General features: G+C 30.4%; 3 protein-coding genes across 5 annotated transcripts; 1 reads left to right on the plus strand and 2 right to left on the minus strand.

Moving 5' to 3' along the window:
- The first annotated feature begins 1,353 nt into the window (after window positions 1-1,353).
- LOC143358590 (complex III assembly factor LYRM7) lies at window positions 1,354-3,572 on the plus strand. 2 transcript variants are annotated; one of them, XM_076795818.1, is made up of 7 exons: window positions 1,354-1,452; window positions 1,533-1,717; window positions 1,791-1,846; window positions 2,153-2,225; window positions 2,296-2,366; window positions 3,089-3,170; window positions 3,245-3,572. In XM_076795818.1, exons 3-7 carry the CDS (start codon window positions 1,823-1,825, stop codon window positions 3,364-3,366), a joined length of 372 nt encoding a protein of 123 aa, XP_076651933.1. In that variant the 5' UTR covers window positions 1,354-1,452; window positions 1,533-1,717; window positions 1,791-1,822; the 3' UTR covers window positions 3,367-3,572. The 2 variants fall into 2 exon arrangements, with proteins under 2 accessions (XP_076651933.1, XP_076651942.1); XM_076795827.1 differs by lacking the exon at window positions 1,533-1,717 and having other exon boundaries at window positions 1,380-1,452.
- LOC143358584 (glycerol-3-phosphate dehydrogenase [NAD(+)], cytoplasmic) lies at window positions 3,461-8,875 on the minus strand. The gene is made up of 8 exons (XM_076795804.1): window positions 8,647-8,875; window positions 8,026-8,206; window positions 5,498-5,638; window positions 5,276-5,417; window positions 4,801-4,913; window positions 4,494-4,724; window positions 4,099-4,298; window positions 3,461-3,712 (listed from the first exon to the last, which is right to left on the minus strand). The coding sequence occupies exons 1-8, from the start codon at window positions 8,694-8,696 to the stop codon at window positions 3,682-3,684; spliced, it is 1,089 nt and encodes a 362-aa protein (XP_076651919.1). The 5' UTR covers window positions 8,697-8,875; the 3' UTR covers window positions 3,461-3,681.
- A 258-nt stretch (window positions 8,876-9,133) lies between these two features.
- LOC143358593 (glycerol-3-phosphate dehydrogenase [NAD(+)], cytoplasmic-like) lies at window positions 9,134-18,280 on the minus strand. 2 transcript variants are annotated; one of them, XM_076795843.1, is made up of 8 exons: window positions 18,012-18,280; window positions 17,200-17,377; window positions 14,168-14,308; window positions 13,543-13,684; window positions 12,728-12,840; window positions 12,255-12,485; window positions 11,578-11,777; window positions 9,134-9,721 (listed from the first exon to the last, which is right to left on the minus strand). In XM_076795843.1, the coding sequence occupies exons 1-8, from the start codon at window positions 18,257-18,259 to the stop codon at window positions 9,664-9,666; spliced, it is 1,311 nt and encodes a 436-aa protein (XP_076651958.1). In that variant the 5' UTR covers window positions 18,260-18,280; the 3' UTR covers window positions 9,134-9,663. The 2 variants fall into 2 exon arrangements, with proteins under 2 accessions (XP_076651958.1, XP_076651968.1); XM_076795853.1 differs by lacking the exon at window positions 9,134-9,721 and having other exon boundaries at window positions 9,971-11,777; window positions 18,012-18,271.
- Between the last annotated feature and the right edge of the window lie 324 nt (window positions 18,281-18,604).

Raw genomic sequence — 18,604 nt, forward strand, 5'->3', positions numbered from 1 at the left:
TGTATTTTGAAATTGTCAGCATGCAATAATTTATATATATTTAATCAATAGGAAAAGTGTTCATCGAGGTGTGATTGTTCTAATGTTCATAAATTTTATACTTGCTGAATGAAGTGTTATAAGTACAATAGCATGATTTAAATAAAACACCCGAGGGTGTTTCTGTATTAACTTTTTCTTCGAAGACCAGTGAGCTTTTAAATGTGTAATTTTAAATGTGTTTTTTAAAGTAGTCATATCTTAACTATTATGTGAGTTTTCTATACGTGACTTAACATAACACAACTGAAACACATATATCGATAAAAATCAAAATACAATTGTATTAAATATATCAAGTCTTTGTAGCTTTCATAATTTTACAAAGGATTTTGCGTGGTATATATATTTTATTGGCGAAACTAAACAGTTCTTAATTAGTAAATTAATTTTTAAGTTATGCAAGCAAAATTTTATTTTAAAAGTATGTAAAAGATTCAATACTGTCAGGATTTATAACATTTAAAATTTTATATTTTATTTGCCATTTGGAATTTATTTCGAACGTAGTACTTTTACTTATATATTTAAAGGAAATCATATTTAACAGATACTTAAACATTTAATACATCAAATTACTTTTTATGGAATTATAGTGTGTATTTAAAAGCGTAAATCAGCTTAGTGAAATTATTTGTCTAAAATCCAATAAATAAATTAACATGTTAAGCTTTTATAATTAAAAAATTTGTTGTATTTCATATCATATACAGGGCGATTCTTATTTTCTTGATTATAATTGTTTTAGAATTACCCTGTATATATACACCTGCGGTCATACTCAGGATAGGCTTATTGAATACGTTATTTTATTAACACATGAGCATCCTCTGTCGAGAGGTGTCAGTATTAAATAAGTAATGGCGGAAATGTCAAGAATTATGTGAATGCATCTCCTGGCATCTCGAACTTTATTATATTTTTGGGATCAATAATTGAAATGCAATTTATTTTAAAAAATCGAAGGGACACTTCTTCTTACCCTTTTACTACCTGCTTCGCTAAATCACAATCGATTGCAATTTAGTAGTTTCAGGGTTTCAGTAGTTTTCTGAAGTTTTGTGCTTCTTGCGGATACTTGTTACGAATTAGTTCTCGAGTCTACCGCTAGGTAACGCTGACCTTAAATTATTGGACGTTACCATGTGTGATAACATGGTTACCGACGTGCAATTACATGCACTGACGAGATATGTACACGGACGAGGTATAGGAGGTATAGTTGTTGCACAGACGAGGTATAGTCGTCTGATGTCGGTATTTCAGATCGTGAGACACGAAACCTCATATTGTGATTGGTCTACTCCTATACCTCGTCTGTGCTAATATTCGTTATTTTTGTCCTTGTCGGATACCAACTTTATTATCATGATCGCCTAATACTTACCAGGGGATTAGAAGAGTCGCAGAAAAGTAGGTGGCACGCATCCTCTCTGTGTTTATATAGTGTACGATTTGCTCATTCGAATTACGAATATGAAATGTTTCGATAGGTCTGTCGCTTCTGATATTTTATATGATATATGCGCATTTTATGTACACACGATGTCGCAAAATCATCAATTTGAAAACACGAATCTCAATGATTTTGATAAAATCTTCACTTCTATAAATATACGTTGCATCTAAGAGCTCACCATGATTATATCACACTGTTTTGTAGATACTTCAGTAGAACGTAGTAATAGTTATAGTGTTTATAAACTTTTTATAACTCAAATATGTATTAAATAAATCAGACGTGTTGTCAGTTTCTCAGGAATCGTTTTAAGAAAGAAGAAAAATGGGAGACAATCTGCGTCGACAAGTGAGTATTATGGTTTTATATATTATTAAACCTGTTCGTCAAATTTGTTGACAGAAAGTTGTTAAATTCTCGTATTTCTGGTGGCTTATTTGCAGCTAAAATACGTGCACATATGATTTCATTGAAAATACAGTAGGAATACCTCATTTTGGTTAGGGTCTTTTTGGATAAATACATGTTTTTTCACACAGTGTAAAGTTATCATTTTAGAAATGTTTCACTATTACTTTTAAGCAAATGAAGCAAAATTTCGAAATATCATTTATATAGCATGATATTTAATAATCATAGAATTACTTTTTTTAGGTACTGCATACATTTAAAAAACTACATCGAACCAGAATGAATACCTTTCAAGGGGACGAACATGCATTGACAGGTAAAATTACAGAAGATAACCATTCAAATATATAAGTAAGATTATAAATATTTTAATATATGTCATTCAGTTGTAAGGAACAAGATAAATGAGGAATATAAGAAATATAAGAATGTTACAAACTCAGCAGCTATTGAAGAGGTAACATTTATTTAATAATTTTATTTCATTAATATTTCTTTAGTTCTTAGATGATGAGTAGTTAAAAATTAATACTATTTGAACAGATTTTGCTTATACATGTATTCCTTTAAATTTTATAATTGTCACATTTCTGAACATTTGTTGAGTACAAATTTGTCTTTGCTGTATAAGTATTTTATAAAGAAGCATCTGGTCTGATAACCGAGTCTACAGGCTAAAACCACAAAATATAGCTGCATTGTTGAGGAGTAAGTTCTAACTGTTGCGTATTGTTAAGAAATATGCTCTGAGTTGTTTAATATGACATTTTATTAGAATCATCTACTAACTCTTCCCTGTTGAAGTTTGGGAATCTCCCGACAAAGCACTTTTGCCATTATTGTTGTAAGCCGGGTGTATCCTACCTCAAGAGACTGATCATAATCGCATTGTTGACTTGTTTATATGCATTTGTTTCAAAATGCAGTCCTGTTTGAAATATAAACAAGATTCAAACCAAAAACCCTTAATTTGCTGGACCAAAAACGCATATCCATGTCACTGAGTGCTCCGAAGGGAACGAGTTAATGTATTTTCATTCAGTTTTTAAAAATAATTTTAAATTATTAATTTTGATTCCCTAAGTGAATTAATCTTGGCTATTATCATGTCATTCCACATTCATATAATTAAATTATATGCATAATCGTAAAGAATTATTAATACGAGAATTATTTCAGTTAAACAAATTTGCCTTGGAAGTGGAACATGAAGTGAGGACAACTGTAATACAGGCGGTTGAAAAAAAGTCAGGAGTATTTGGTAATAATTTAAAAATAACAATATTTCATATAACGTAGAGTAATAATATTTTCCAACAAATTTTATAATTTCAGAACTTCGAATCACCAAAGATACAGAGATGGTGGACAATGTACCTTTCAAGGATTGCGAGGAACTGCCTCCTAGTGGTAATTGTAATATAAAGAAAGATACAGACGATAAATCGAAAAAATAATTAAATGTTATTTAATCGCTAATTCTTACAAGCTGTGAAAGATTATTTTCATTTGAAACGTTTATTACAATAGAAGATAAAAGTAAGTTGAGACTCAGGCTTAACTTTTTATTGAATATTTCATAATACAATTATACATTTATATTCGTGAAGAACTGTTGTACTGTTATAAGAATTAATAATAAATTCTTACGAGTTTATTTAAATCAGTAATTTCAATTCAATTGATTTTTTTCGTAGTCGAATATATGTAATATTTCTAACATCGAAGGTAATGCGAAAATAGTTGCATATTAGGCGATCTTGAACTTACAATTATGATTCTACAGCACCTTCTACTTTCATCCTGAAAGAACACATAAATATTTGAAAGAGTTGAAATAATGTATCTTTAAGATGCACATAACTCAGCCACAATGATAATTAAATAGTATAATCATTTTCATGAATGTGTAGTCATGACTTACATTTCTTATTTTTGATGTTACTTGTGTTACTGATGTTTCATTAATGAAAGCATATAAAAATACTTCAGATCTCCAAAACATTTTGTCCCGATATACATGGGATTTTTAATTCATTGTAACAGTTTCAATGTTACTTGAACTTATATATAGGAGTAGTGGTTAGTACATGTATAATGTTCTCGGTGCAAACCTAAGATGACATCAATTATTTCACGTTATTCGAAGAATGATTAATGTTAAACAATAAAGTAAATTATATACTAACACATGCTCAGGATGGTGACGAATTTGGTCAAGTAAATCTGCTGGTCTTATTTGATCTGTGCAGATACGGTGTACTGCAGTAAACAATGGGAATTTCTCTAATAAATTACGACTCTTTAACATTCCATGAACTTCATCGGCTGTGGCCGGACCTTGTAATTTTTGTCCACCTAAAAGTTCGTCTTCAAGTGCTTTAATTGTCTGTTAAAAAAATATTTAACTTTTGTAGTTCTAAATAGTCTGGAAGATAAGTTCATCAATATTAAGTACTCAGAAAAGTTCCAAGTTCCAATCAGAAAAATTCCAATAATTGTGACTAATAAAATTCGGTGAAAACTTTTCTGGGTACTCTAACTGTGAAACAAAAATATAGACACGAAGTAAAACGTTTCATACTTTGCCAGTTTTTACATATTGCTCGCATACTCTGCGATTTCTGCCTCCATAGCAGGTAGTGATTAAATCTGCTACACCACAACTTTCAAAGAATGTCGACAGTTTCGAACCACTGTAGAAAGTGTCGACAAACTTTACCATCTCCATCAATCCTAATCTGATCACGGCTGCCTTCGTATTATCTCCTAGACCCATACCATCTACGAAACCAGCTGCGCAAGCCACAATGTTCTAAAATAAAAATCGCAACACGCTTGTAAAATGATTGAAACTCCATTTTAATAATATTATTCATTTTTTAATTTACCTTCAATGCTCCGCATACTTCAACGGCTTCGCAGTCTTCTACAACCACTACTCTGAAATTGGGTGTTTGAATGAGGTCTCTTAACAATGGGGCTAGTCGCTTATCTTTGCAACCTAAAACATTTAAGATAACACGGTCTAGTTAATTTTCTCATTCATTGTCATTGTTTTAAAATTTTCTGATACTTTTAACACAAACCATTTTTTCTGTACATTTAAAATATGCTTAATTATAGTAAGATGAAGTGATTTAGTAGCTAGTGTAGTCAGATTTTTCTAACACGTGAACAAAATATATTATAAACTAGTTTCCTCTATTATCTGCATGAACCTATGTATTTGCATTATTGCAACATAATATAAGTAGTTGAAAGTTGCAACAGTTAATTTTTTATAATCAATGTATTAAATATATAAGTAATTCGAAATCCTTCAAAGAATAATATACAAGGTAATTCTAGTTAAATATTAATTACCGATGGTAGTTTCGCAGAATTTTTCTTCAGCAACCTCGTTGGCCAAATTTGCACCCATTAAAACATAACATTGAATTCTCAATTTCTTTTCAATAATTTTGGAGATCAATTCGATGTTCGTTCCATCTCCTCGATCAAAACCCTTAGCACAAATTAAAATATGTTTATTACATCACGTTCATTCAAATATTCTTGATTTAAAATGCCTTCAGGGCTGTATACCTTAATTAATGACAAACCAACAGCTGTTGGCTTAATTTTGTCTAGCAACGTTGCACACAATGTTGGTATAAATTGGTGAGGTATTACAAATATTAGAATATCCGCATCTTTTGCAGCTTCAACGACGTCGGGAACGGCAACCTGAAATTTATACATTACTATAAACAACTCTGCGATTATTTAATTCTTTTTTAATAGTAAATAATTAACGTTATCTGAAGTACTAGAATATATCCATGTATAATCAAATATTAGGAAAATTAAGCCATAGCAAGATGCTACCTTTTTAACGTCATTATAAAAAAAAATAAGTTTAATGTGCCAATACTTTTTTGGTCCACTGTAAGTAGAACGTAATAGACACGTTGTATAAACTAATATGACGAAATGCAAACGGATGAGAATACCATACGCATCATGCTAGCGTGAAGATATAAAGACAGCGCGCGTGAACATCGAACTCAGGAGCTGAAGACAACAAATCAAGCGCTGCGATATCAATCGGTGTCGATTCTTAAAGTGTTATTTTCGATTTCATTTTATCTTATGCCCGAATCGAACTGTAAATCCAGTTCCGGATCTGTTAACTTCGATATAAAATACTTGAAGTCTGTGTACGCGAAAACATTGTACAGTATGTACTGCTTTAAGTGCCTACTAATTGATGTTTAACAACTAAAGCTGAATTAATCATTACAATCGTTCGTTGTTGTTAATTGACTGCTAATCTTATCGTGTTTCCGAAAGAGGATAGCGTAGATAAAACCTAATTTCATTTTCTTAAATGCATCGGTATGCGCATCCATAAATGAGTTCAGAAGCAAATAAGAAAAACTAATGAAACTAAAATATTTGTTGATATTAAACATTTTACTAATTTTAATATTGTAAATTGGTATCGGATAAGTTTAATATACATAATTGGATTTATAACGACGTTCTGAATATTAATAATTAATTTATTATTGGATAATATACCCTCTGTACTAATTTTCATCATGTAGCAATACACAATACAATTTACTTGTCCGAACATTATATAAATTATTAAAACAATTCATGGACGTATAGTCAAACAGGATCAGCATTAAAGAAATGTGAGTAATATATTTATATATTATAAAATATAAATATAGTAATAATATTATTAATATATACAAATTTCTATTCATCCGTATTTTTTATCTAAATGTGTAGATAGTCCACAAATTTTGGTATTTACAATAAATTGTTAAAAAATATATCACAATTTCTAATATATTTTTTAAACAATTTTTTTTCTTAAATCTGTTTAGCCTGGAAAATTCGCCATTGAAAGACCCAAAAAATTGTATTTTGAATTTTTTACCTACGCCTAATAGTTTCGGAAATATTCAATATAGATTTTTCATCCCTCACTTTAAGGGTTGTTTTCGTCTCTTCAACGTGGATTCAACATCAGAAGAATTTAAAAATATTATTTGTAAAAAGACTAAAAAAGGAAAATTTGTATTTATATTCCAGTTTGTTGTACTTAAGAGAAAACTTTTAATTTGCATGAAACTCGGCAGTCTAATAATTCCAAAATGCGTAAAAGTTACAACTTCAATTCTTTGAGGATAACTAATGTCATACACGGTTCCATAACTAGACATTATTTAAATCTAGAATCAATTAGATCGTGATCGAGCGATTTAAACCTATAACTACACATAGGGGAATAAACTGTAAGGTCCGTGGCCCGTAACAAACAGATTCATGCGCCAAATATGACTCACAAATTCCTGAATCAAAGTCGTCGCGTGGTGACCCGCGTTATACATATGTATAATGTGGATAATGTATAAATGATACATCCTGTTACATTTTGTATGAGAAATGTATTATCGAATTACTGATTGGTCAATTTATTTTTAACGGTATCCCCCGCGATCTCTGTGTCAATGTCAAGAAGACGAAGACTTTGCTAACCGATCAAATTTCGAAATACAATCTTAGGAAATTGTTGTAATTTGCACTGATGCTCGGATTCGAATAATAGAATTAATATTCGAACAGTTGTCATTTTTTAACGGAACAAAAACCTACCCTTAACATACGTCGAAGGGAAAAATTAATTACAAAAGGTTGAAGAGATCCTAAAAAGTTTGATAAACAATGACATCATGATATTAACTTCATTTCGGCCTAAGTAGCTGTTTGTTATCCTAATAGCGTGGTTGAAAGAAATAGAAAGGATATTTGTAATTTATTCGACGAAAATAAACATATATTATGTTATATAATACTTAATATGTAATACTCTTGAGTTTGAAATACGCCAAACATGATCTTTAGAAGATGTTCATCGTGTTTATTTTCGAAATTACGAAGCACTATTATCTTTCTTTTGTTTCCGCAAAAATATTGAAAACCGAAACAATATTCTTGAAAATAATTTCCTTAAAAGGTTTCCCTAAGGTTAACTTTTTTTTTCAAAACTCCGATAAAAAGAGCGTTAACAATACATAAATGGGTATTAATAGTTTATAAAAATAAGGGAAACTCACAATATTTTCTGGAAGCTTGTGGCCAGGAAGATATTTAACGTTTTCATGCATCGTGTTTATAATTTCAGTCAGTTTTTGGCTATTTACTATTTCTTCATAGACGTACATGGTCACACGTGTTTCAAATTTGTTGTTAAATTTCATGACATTGGCGCCTACAATTTTCGCAATAGCTGAACCCCTATAATATAAAAGTTAACGTTGCTGTAAATGCTCTTTGTTCAAAATTTATGAACACGAAGATGAACTTTCTTTTTGAAAATTATCTGCTTTGCCTCGAATGGAAAATATAAAAATTCAATATTACAAAGATAAAAAAAATTGATAAAAATATGTAGCGTATCCTCTAATATATTACGAGTACTGCAATAATGAATTAGTTATAAAATAATGAAAATATTTAAATTAATATCCAAAGGGATGTTAAATCAATTAAATAGGTCAAATCGAAAATATTTTCATATGAAATTTGATAGATTTTTTAAATGCAGAAGTCATTATTGCAGTACGTATCGCGTATCAAGGAACATTTAAATTTTTATTGGACTTTATCGAGAGCAGTATCCTATGCATGGTGAACAAGTATTTCAATATATTATTTAAAAAGAAAAGTGTGTATACCAATTGCCACTTCCAACAATGCATATTCTTTTCTTCGCTGGGGCAGCCATTCTGCAGAATTTAGGGTATCACAGAATTTAATGTTCACGAAATTGAAAGGAGGTGAAGCACTTAACGTAGGCCAATGTTACAATTCGCTTATTTTCGGGCGCCGATGTACGATTGACTGACTGACCGATTAACTTACAAACCAACTTCAGCCTTCTTTGACCTTAGCGGCGATCACAAATTATTTTCTAACGGTTGGCGTACGCTGCTGTGGACCAAGGCCAACATGAACGCAATCGCAAACCGTGGCCAGGTTGAATGTTAAAATTAGCAATAGTTTGATAATACATTCGACATATTGTAAAGATTTCAATGCAATACGTTAACCTTGAATTGATAATTTATACCATATTCAATGAATTAAACAACTCATCGCAACCCCTTCCGCATAATACTACAGCGAATATAGAAGTGATAGTAAATAAAGGGTCATACAATGTGCATTCAAGAAACAAATTTATTTTTAAAAATGTAGAAAATTATAAGAAATAATTACAAATATAGATATGTACAAATGTCTATGAATTAATATAGATAGATCACATTCATTTTCTAAGAAAATGTAAAGATAATCATTCTTTCAGATAACGAGAAATGTTATGTAATTTTACAGACATGAAATATACTTCTAACTATATTTCTGTTAAACTATAATTTCTTCTGAACTATAGCGACCGTAAAAAAAACGGATCTATTACATTATGTTTATACATATATGTTCCTAATACTTTTAAAACATACAGAGAATATGAAAACTGGTGGCTTTATTAATAATATAGCTTTTCGAGACTAAGAATGTTATACTCATGATTATAGTAATTGTTTTCTCTGGTATCGTATCAAATTGGTATCGAATATTTCATATGTTAAACATCTATCACACCTCAAAAATAATCTATAAATTTATAACAATTTTTTTGACATTAATACGCGCATATCATCCCTCTTCCGTGTCCTCTAGCATAATCTTCATAGATGGCATTTCGGTGCAGGTAGTTGCAGCATTGATGTGTTAACGTCATCGTCCCTAAATAAGCGAATACAATTAAAAATAGACATCTGTTGATTAACAACGAACGATACAGCCGAACATCATGTATTGTCACACCCGTAAACATAGATTACATTTTACACACATTGGGAAAACTCTTGTTCAATTGTAACAATCGAAACTACAACAAGATGTTCTGGCAGTATTATCACGATTTTTCACATACACATGAGCGTTGGTTTTGGAATAAGGGCAAATATGACTCTAAACTAAACAAAAGTAAAATAATAAATAACAGCCGTATATTTAACTTTCATATTACATTGTTTGTGATAACTTCGATTCCATAAAATAACAATTTACAATAATCTACAATTTAACAGGTGGCTAAACAACTCATTTTTTTGGTACATAAAACCTACAATAACCAACAAAATCTCGCTGATACAAGTTCGTTCGTAAAATCTTTATATGTTGTATAACATGTCTGATAAAATTTTCATTAAAATATATAGTAGCGCATACTGTGCTTTTATATGGCATCTGTAACATTTCATTATAGGTACTAATGTTTCACTAACATGTACAGTAGTGTTCTAAATATAATTTATTAGTTTAAAGAAACTAGTGATGCTATTAGGGTGTATTGAAAATACTTTTCTATGCATTATGATACATATAAAATGATACAATGGACGATAATGCGAAGGACTGAATAAAAAGAGACAAATGAATAACATTTCAATTAGATTAGGAATGATCTCAAAAATTAGCGATTAAATGATCATAAAATTGATTAATTACCATGGTCCTCCTTCCTTTTTCTTCTTCTTCTGATTCCATAATATTATATTTACTAATTTTCTTATTGAAATACGCAAAAGAAATCGCATCTTTTAAAAATACAATCATTGGATATATGTTACACATCTCATTTGCTATGTGTTTAATGAAAGGCATTCTTATACATCTGTATAGTATTTGAAGAAGTTGCTTTCTATTTAAACATTTGAATTTGTTGAAATTTCATACACCCCAGAAAGCATAAGAGCAACAGATATTCATGCAAAATAAGGCACCTAATTTTACCATTTAAAACACTTATTTGTATCAGTAAAACATACGATTAATAGACGGTACACAGGTCATACTGAAACAATTCTTCTGGATCCTTTGGCTTTTACACACAGGTTCTTATAAAAAAATAAAATTGTTCATGACATATAAAGCGGTTTTCATATTTTTTTAATTTTGCCGCCAAAGTCATTGTGAACGTATATGAAATACTTTACTGATAAAAATAACTAATGTTTCATCTTGTACATAATAAATGCAATAACAGAGTTCGTCACAAAAATATATATCTACTCTTCTTGTACACAGCACAATGACTAATCTTTTTTTTTTACACGTATGTACACGTTTTTACATATCATACATATTAGTTTTAATTATTTTAGTGACTACATAAAGCTCTATACAATTATCTCGTAATTAATGAAGATAAAACAGCAATATTAGCATAACCGGGACCATGGTTTAAATAATTATTACTGCAACGTCAGACGAAGATTTTCTTTTTAAATTTCTCACTAAAATATTGAATTTTGTAACGAATTGCGAACGTAAGAGCTTATACCTTGCACTGTATCGCAGTCACAACGAATAAATTTTAATGCGTATCACGTATTTACATAAGATTCTTTTGTTGATATGCTAAACGTTTTCTTTCTTTTTTTATGAATTATGGCACAAAAATATTTGGAATCTAATTTGAAAATTAAATTGTACAATACGTCAAATAAAAGAACTATCAGCCTATATCATATTCAGATAAAGGTCAGATATTTTAATTAATCCACCATTACTTTAGTGGAGACAATTAAGCTTACATGTGTTCTGGATGGTTGCGTATGCATCCAATTAGTTCCTGTGGTTTAATCTCACCAATACAAATCCGGTGTATAGATGTGAAAAGAGGGAACCTGTTTTCCATGTTTTTCAGTTTCAACATGTAATTTACTTCTTCGGCTGTGAAGGGACCTTGCAATTTCTGGCCATTTAACATTTCAGTTTCCAATTCAGCAATTGTCTGTAAATATCAAATTTGTGTTTTAAACGCATTCCATATAATTCGGTTACAGTCTACAGGGTGTGCATGCTATTACTAGGCAGTGTTTTTCTTGCAAATAATAAATATCACAAAAAAGAAAAGTAAAGAGGAAAAAGTAATACTGTTTTGTGCAAGTAACGTAATGGCGTACGTAATTTTTTTGGTGTTTGCACTATACTTTTAAATGAAGGTGACCTTCAATTTTTTTAATGGAATACTATATTTTTGTTTATACCACATAAAAGCGTATCCTTCGTATACGATACAATGACTTTCAAGATCATATAAAGTCAGAAATGGAAAAAACATTTTGAATATTATTTTTTATTAGTTTATCTTATAACCGTATTATTTTTTCTCCTTTAATTTTTCGAATATTTATTATTTGCAAGAAAAACACTGGCTGCTAATAGTGTAAATACACTTTATATATATTATCTTTATTATTGATCCAACCTTGCCAGTTTTAGCAAATGCTTCCGAAACTTTACGATTACGCCCGCCATAACATGTTGTAATAAGATCTGCTACACCACAACTTTCAAAGAAAGTGGCTAATTTTCCACCAGGGAAAAAGATGTCGACGAATTTAATCATTTCCATAAGCCCCAATCTGATGACGGCAGCTTTTGTATTGTCACCTAATCCTAGACCATCAACAAAACCAGCACCACAGGCAACTATATTCTGTTAACAATTAAATGCAGAAACATTAACAAACAGTTCAAATCTGAACACAATTTGTTTTCAAGAATTGTTGAAAAAAGCGATTTACATTTTTATATCAATTTATCGATTAACACAAAATAGCTTGTTTAGGAGCTAAATAAATTCTGCTGAAAGCAAAGGAAATATACGAACCTCATTTTACACATGTACGCGAACATTGGTTTACAGAATCGACATACTAAAATACATAACATAATTACCTTTAGTGCTCCGCAACACTCAACTGAATCAACATCCTCAACAACCACAACTCTGAAATACGATGTTTGTATTAAATTTCTTAATATAAGCGCCATATTTTTGTCTTTGCAACCTGAAAATGAGATATAATAAATAACATATTTTCACACATTTAATTGAAAGATCTAATTTTATTAAATAGAGATAAAACAGACTGCATTTCGTGCATGAGTCAATAAATGCGCTTTTTATGTTCCATGTTTACACTGCACATTCAGCATGTCGTAACATACGACTAATTAAAATGAACGAGTTGAAAGTATGCACGTGGGTCATAGTAAAGTTTTATCTACAATATAGTTCTAGTAATAACTGTCTCCTTTAGAACAGAAGTTAACTTATGTATTGACGTAAGATCACAGGCATAATTAAAGTGGCTTTTAATGCATAATTGGGACCAATTGTTAGCCAATCTGGTAACTCCAATTCAGAGAGATCAAACGAAGAGTATTCTGATTTAACATCTTGGGAACGGCTTTGACAATTCGAACCGAGCCTCGAGATAAGCGGAGTCGTAAATTAATACGGGGACGGCTTTAACAGTTTGGTTTAACCTCGAGATAAAGAGAGTCGTAAATTAAACTTTAAAAATCGGCATCCATTGATGCCACGTTACTTGTTGTGATGTTTTCAGCTCCTGAGCTGGTACTCGTCTTTGTTACTATATAGACTACTTCTTTACCAGTTCTAAACAGTTGTTGGAATTCAGAAAGACCCTTGAGACTATAAAACTAAGGCTATAAACATTAAACTTTATAAATAGATTATACATTACCTATTGTTGTCTCGCAGAACATCTCTTCAGCTACTTCAGAAGCCAAGTTTGCCCCCATTAAAACTGCCATTGGAATGTTCAGTTCTTTTGCAATTATATGGGAAATAAGTTCAATTCCACCTCCCTCCTTTTTGTTGAATCCCTGTAAGAAATTTTTTAGTTATGCAAAACTGTGAGAGTAATTATTTTGTGTGTATATTAATTCAATAAATAGACCTTTATTTTATACAAATAGCAAAAAACAAGGTGAATCTGATTGAGTAAGAGTTCCATTGAAAGCAGAGAATTTTTAGTGTTTTGAAATAATATATAATAGAATAATTGGAGGTGCGTGAAAGCCCGATGGTTGGGACGGGTTGAGAATTTTGTTCGGGATCGGTACGGGTCCTGAAAATTTTTTAATAAAATTCTCAACCCTTATACACCCTCACACGCAGTGTCACTAAAAGTCAACGTTTTACTTACAACAATATGTTCTTTACGTCTTGATTGCGTTAACATACCACTGATAGAATACATGTTATCATTATATTCTATCAGTAGGTAGTCCCAATATACTTTGTGGAACAAATAAACATATCTTTAGTCCTGGACGTTTAACTGTACCAATAGGCTAAATTCATACCTTTATCAAAGAGAGACCAACTGCTGTAGGCTTAATATTTCCTAATAGTGTTTTACATATTCTTTGAATGAATTGATGTGGGATTACAAAGATTAGAATGTCAGCATCTTTTGCAGCCTCTACTAAATCTGGAACGGCCACCTAGAAAATAATATATTAATTTTTATATATGTACCATAGAAGTGTAATTATACGTTGATCTGTTTCAAATATTTTTCTTATTTGATGAAAGAAATATAATAAACCATGAATGGATAGTAATTGACTCTTAAAGTGAAAGCTTCTCAAACAGATGAATATAATACATAGAAAAAAAGAAATGTACGCAATAATGCGTGTAATGCAACAGCTCAATATAAAACAAGACGAAACAGCTCCCGTTGTAATATACAGGAAACAGGTTTAGCAAGCAACAAAAAATACCTTGTTTCTTCCTGTTACTGATCCTTAAATATTTATGTCAATTCATAATTACTAATACTAGTAGGATTGTAAACCAATGCAATACCACATTCTATGATGTAGAAAAACTAAACAGAATTCATATTATTTTTCATTTCTTATTTCGTTCCATACATATAATTTGCAAATATAATAACAAAAACTTTTTAGTTGTCACAAGGAGCATGGCTGTTTTTAACATGGAATTATTGTGTATCTGGTCTGTTGTTTTGATCAAATTACAGGTCATAGTAACACGATCACGCTATAAATACATTCCAACCATCAATCAAATAAAAAATCTAAAAATTATTGATGATAGCTATATTGCTTATTGCACAAACTATTTATTGTATGGAATTACATGATAAACCTTTAATAAAACTGATAATAGCTTCTTATCGTGCATCAAACACTGCTTATTTATGTTATACGATCATGTCTTTTATCTCCTGTGAAAGATTAGATTTTTAAAATAATTTGAGACATTTTTATCTCAAGAGATCAAAGTGTAAATATCTGATCATTATCTTACCGAGTTTAAAATTCTAAACGATGCAAATTACTCTTTCCTTGCTTTTGTTTTTGTCAATTTAATTTATAAAAACTTTGATGTGAAAAATGAAATACTTAAGTATTAATAGTATGAAAATACTGTATTTATAAATAGTTATAATGCCATTTATGGTTTATTAATAACAATGATTGTCCTTCAGAAATCTCTGAAAGAGCACAATAATTGTGCGCATTAAAATAAGCAAAGATTTACAGGAGAATTAAATGTGTAATTTATTCATTTTGTACGGGATAAGATTTTAAAGTGGATGCCAAGGCAATTGTTCACTCAAAGTCAGTTCCCCGTTTGCGGGGGACTGTATCAGTTGCATAACAGACTATTTTCAATCCTAAGATATGTTCCTTCTTTCCTCCCAAGCTATATAGAGGAAAAAAGATGCCTGAATTATCTTCAAGACTATATAATCGAATTTTTCTCTCACATGTGATTAGTATTTTTGGTATACATTTTAGCATGGTTTGAAAATTCTATATTATATATCTTTGTTGTGCCAATTCATTTGTTGAAAATAATAAAAGCTCCTGCTTTAACAATCAGCTATGTTTTGCCTTTTATTTTTCTCTAGAACCTTGAAAATTTAATTGCCAGAAATATCTTGTTAATTATATTGAGCATGCATTGTTCTAACTGATAGGTTTTTATTTTTCATTAAAATATACGTGAATGAGAATACGTGACGTACATATGTGAAAAGACTACTCAAGGCAAAGTTAAACTGTTTAAAAACTTTAACAAAATTACGTTTTTAAATTTTATTCTTTACTTTAACCATATGTATCTGAAGACAATACTAAACTTATATACTTTCTAACAAATACCAATAATACTTTTTGCTACATAATTACTGTATACATTCATAACAATATAATTAATCCAATCTCAAAATGATGTAATGAATATCGCTGGAATTTGTTTAAACGGTTCAGTATTGAGAAGAAATTGTTAAATCTCGTATTTGGATATTGTGATTGAAGGTTGTGAAGATGCATGATAGATATAAAGCATCCAGAGTTACGAATCAATATAACCTCTGACGCCTTGGTCGCGGTCAAGGTTCTGCAGTGTGAAAGTCATTGGTATTGAAAATTTGGTAATTATGTATAGCAATGCAGTACGTCATACACATATTTATACGAGATGAACGCGAAACTGAAAAACATTTTTTTTTTTTTTTTTTAAGAACAAAGTATCAACATATACGCGCTTTGAAAGAACGAAATAATAATAAATAAAGTTGTACTGGTTGTATGGTTTTATTCTATTTTATTCAGTTACAAAATTATATATCTTTACTTTCGAGTCTAAACAAGAGTTCGTAGTGAGGTTACAGTGACGAAAAGAATTCAAGCAGATGAAGTATACATATTCAGATGCATGCGTAGATGTATACACGTATAGACAAATTATACATACATATTGCTTATCTCACGAGAGTCATGAGAGTTACGTAAACGTGAATTAGGCTTGTATTCGTACATTTAATGTGGAAGTGTATATCTACAGTAGCCATTCAAAACGAGAGACACACGTAAGTATTTTAAAATGTCTGATTTGTTCATTAAAAAAAAAAGTTTTTGTTTATATTGGATTGGAATGTAAATAAATAATGGAATTTATAGGACTAATCTGTCAAAATCGTCGTATTAATTTATTCATAAAAATCTATGGCGATGAATATATTGAAATAGTAAATAAATATTTATATTTGTAAACGTATTTGTACACAATTTGCTATATTATAATCAACTCCTACGCATAACATGAGATCGTTCAACATAAAAAGATAGTATGAATTGTATGTTGGTTAAAAATTAATAAAGTGTCTCATGACATTTTTAACTTTTAAGTAGAAATATAGAAATTTTTATAATTTTATTCTGTCGATTAAAAGGTATAAAAAAGAAAGATTACCCTTTGCAGATGTTCAAACTGCATGTCAAAAACAATTATGTTATAATTTATGATAATTATGTAAATAATTGGTTAAAAAACGTGAAATGGAATAAATACTTACCACGTTAGGTGGCAATTTATGGCCTGGGAGATACTTCACGTTTTCGTGTGTCTCGTTGATAATTTCGGTTAGTTTTTTTCCGTTGATGATTTCTTCGTACACATACATCGTAACGCAGTCATCAAAAATGCCCTGTGTACTAGCATTTGCTCCAACTATCTTCGCGATAGCCGAACCCCTGGAAAACGAAAGGAAATACATTACATACGAAATTAATAACTCCATTAAAAAACAACTCTAACGAAACTTTATTATCTACACAAATTTCTATATAGTAAAAAAAAATCAATGAAATTTCCATTTCTTTGAAAATTATGCTTTCTAATTAAGCTTCTTCGTCTAATTTAATTATACAACGTGTGATTTTCATCGATTCTTTACGAACAACCACTTACTTAAAAGAATAACATAAGTTGCAATGTAATCTAAACCGTGCACCGTAGATTATTTATTATTCACAACATGATTTGTCATGATACGCGCTGATATTATTATTTCCGTAATCGATTTGTAAATATATGAGAGAGATTACTTTGAGGAATTTTGACACGGTCGTAAAGATTGTGTTAACTGTTTTGATATTTAACTTTTGAGAAAGAAAAACATCATAATTGTGGGCTCTAAATAGGGAAGTACTTTGTATGTAAGAACGATAAATAGAGGAGAATTGTAAGTCCGTGACATTTCGGGCTGGTTTTATATGCAGCACGTGGAAATCAATCGCAGTATTGGCTATTTTAACAAGATTAGCTAATTCTGTGACGGGGACGTTTTTCGGTTGTAGAAAATATAAATATTGATATTCAGCATACCAGTTCCCGGATCCAATAATACAAACACGTTGTTTGGCTGCCATGGCCTTGTCTACGCCAGATATCGGAGACACACGTTTACGAAATGTAAAGGATCGAGAAATAGTAGCCGCGAACCGTGCAACTCCGTAGCAAAGGGACGACTGGAACGGCTCCGCACATGAGAATGAGAAGGCTTGCGCTATTTTCCGTGGAAGTGGAAGCGCACAAATACCAACGACTGTAACGAACGCTGATAGACGGACCATTATCGCGATTCGTAAGCACGATTTCAGGTGCTTCCAAATAAAAATGTACTCTGATTAAATTCCTCACCTTCCGATTCTGTGATTTTATAAAAATTCCAAAACTGTAATTTTTAAAATTAAACCATTTTTATTATTCCGAATGTATATATATTGTTAACTAAAATATCACTTTCATTTATTTCGAATGTATATTGTTAAGCAACATATCATTTTTATTATATATTTTGTTATGTAAAATATCATTACTTAATTTGATTATACTGCTCTTCTTTTCAGAACTGATGTACACGAACGAAGAAATTAAGAAATGTCGTTTTTTAATATTGTTAATATTTCACAGCTTAA

The sequence above is a fragment of the Halictus rubicundus genome, chromosome 1, assembly GCF_050948215.1.
Source record: "Halictus rubicundus isolate RS-2024b chromosome 1, iyHalRubi1_principal, whole genome shotgun sequence".
Taxonomy (NCBI): domain Eukaryota; kingdom Metazoa; phylum Arthropoda; class Insecta; order Hymenoptera; family Halictidae; genus Halictus; species Halictus rubicundus.

Excerpts from the sequence above, each read along its gene's own strand:
- LOC143358590 (XM_076795818.1), top strand. The coding sequence starts at position 1,823 with ATGGGAGACAATCTGCGTCGACAA. Across the intron at positions 2,226-2,295 it reads GGACGAACATGCATTGACAG|TTGTAAGGAACAAGATAAAT; the intron begins GTAAAATTACAG and ends TATGTCATTCAG. Across the intron at positions 3,171-3,244 it reads AAAAAAGTCAGGAGTATTTG|AACTTCGAATCACCAAAGAT; the intron begins GTAATAATTTAA and ends TTATAATTTCAG.
- LOC143358584 (XM_076795804.1), bottom strand. The coding sequence starts at position 8,696 with ATGGCTGCCCCAGCGAAGAAAAGAATATGCATTGTTGGAAGTGGCAAT. Across the intron at positions 5,639-8,025 it reads ACAAGCTTCCAGAAAATATT|GTTGCCGTTCCCGACGTCGT; the intron begins GTGAGTTTCCCT and ends TATAAATTTCAG. Across the intron at positions 4,914-5,275 it reads ATTCTGCGAAACTACCATCG|GTTGCAAAGATAAGCGACTA; the intron begins GTAATTAATATT and ends TAAATGTTTTAG.
- LOC143358593 (XM_076795843.1), bottom strand. The coding sequence starts at position 18,259 with ATGGTCCGTCTATCAGCGTTCGTTACAGTCGTTGGTATTTGTGCGCTT. Across the intron at positions 17,378-18,011 it reads ATTATTGGATCCGGGAACTG|GGGTTCGGCTATCGCGAAGA; the intron begins GTATGCTGAATA and ends TTCGTTTTCCAG. Across the intron at positions 12,486-12,727 it reads AGTGTTGCGGAGCACTAAAG|AATATAGTTGCCTGTGGTGC; the intron begins GTAATTATGTTA and ends AATTGTTAACAG.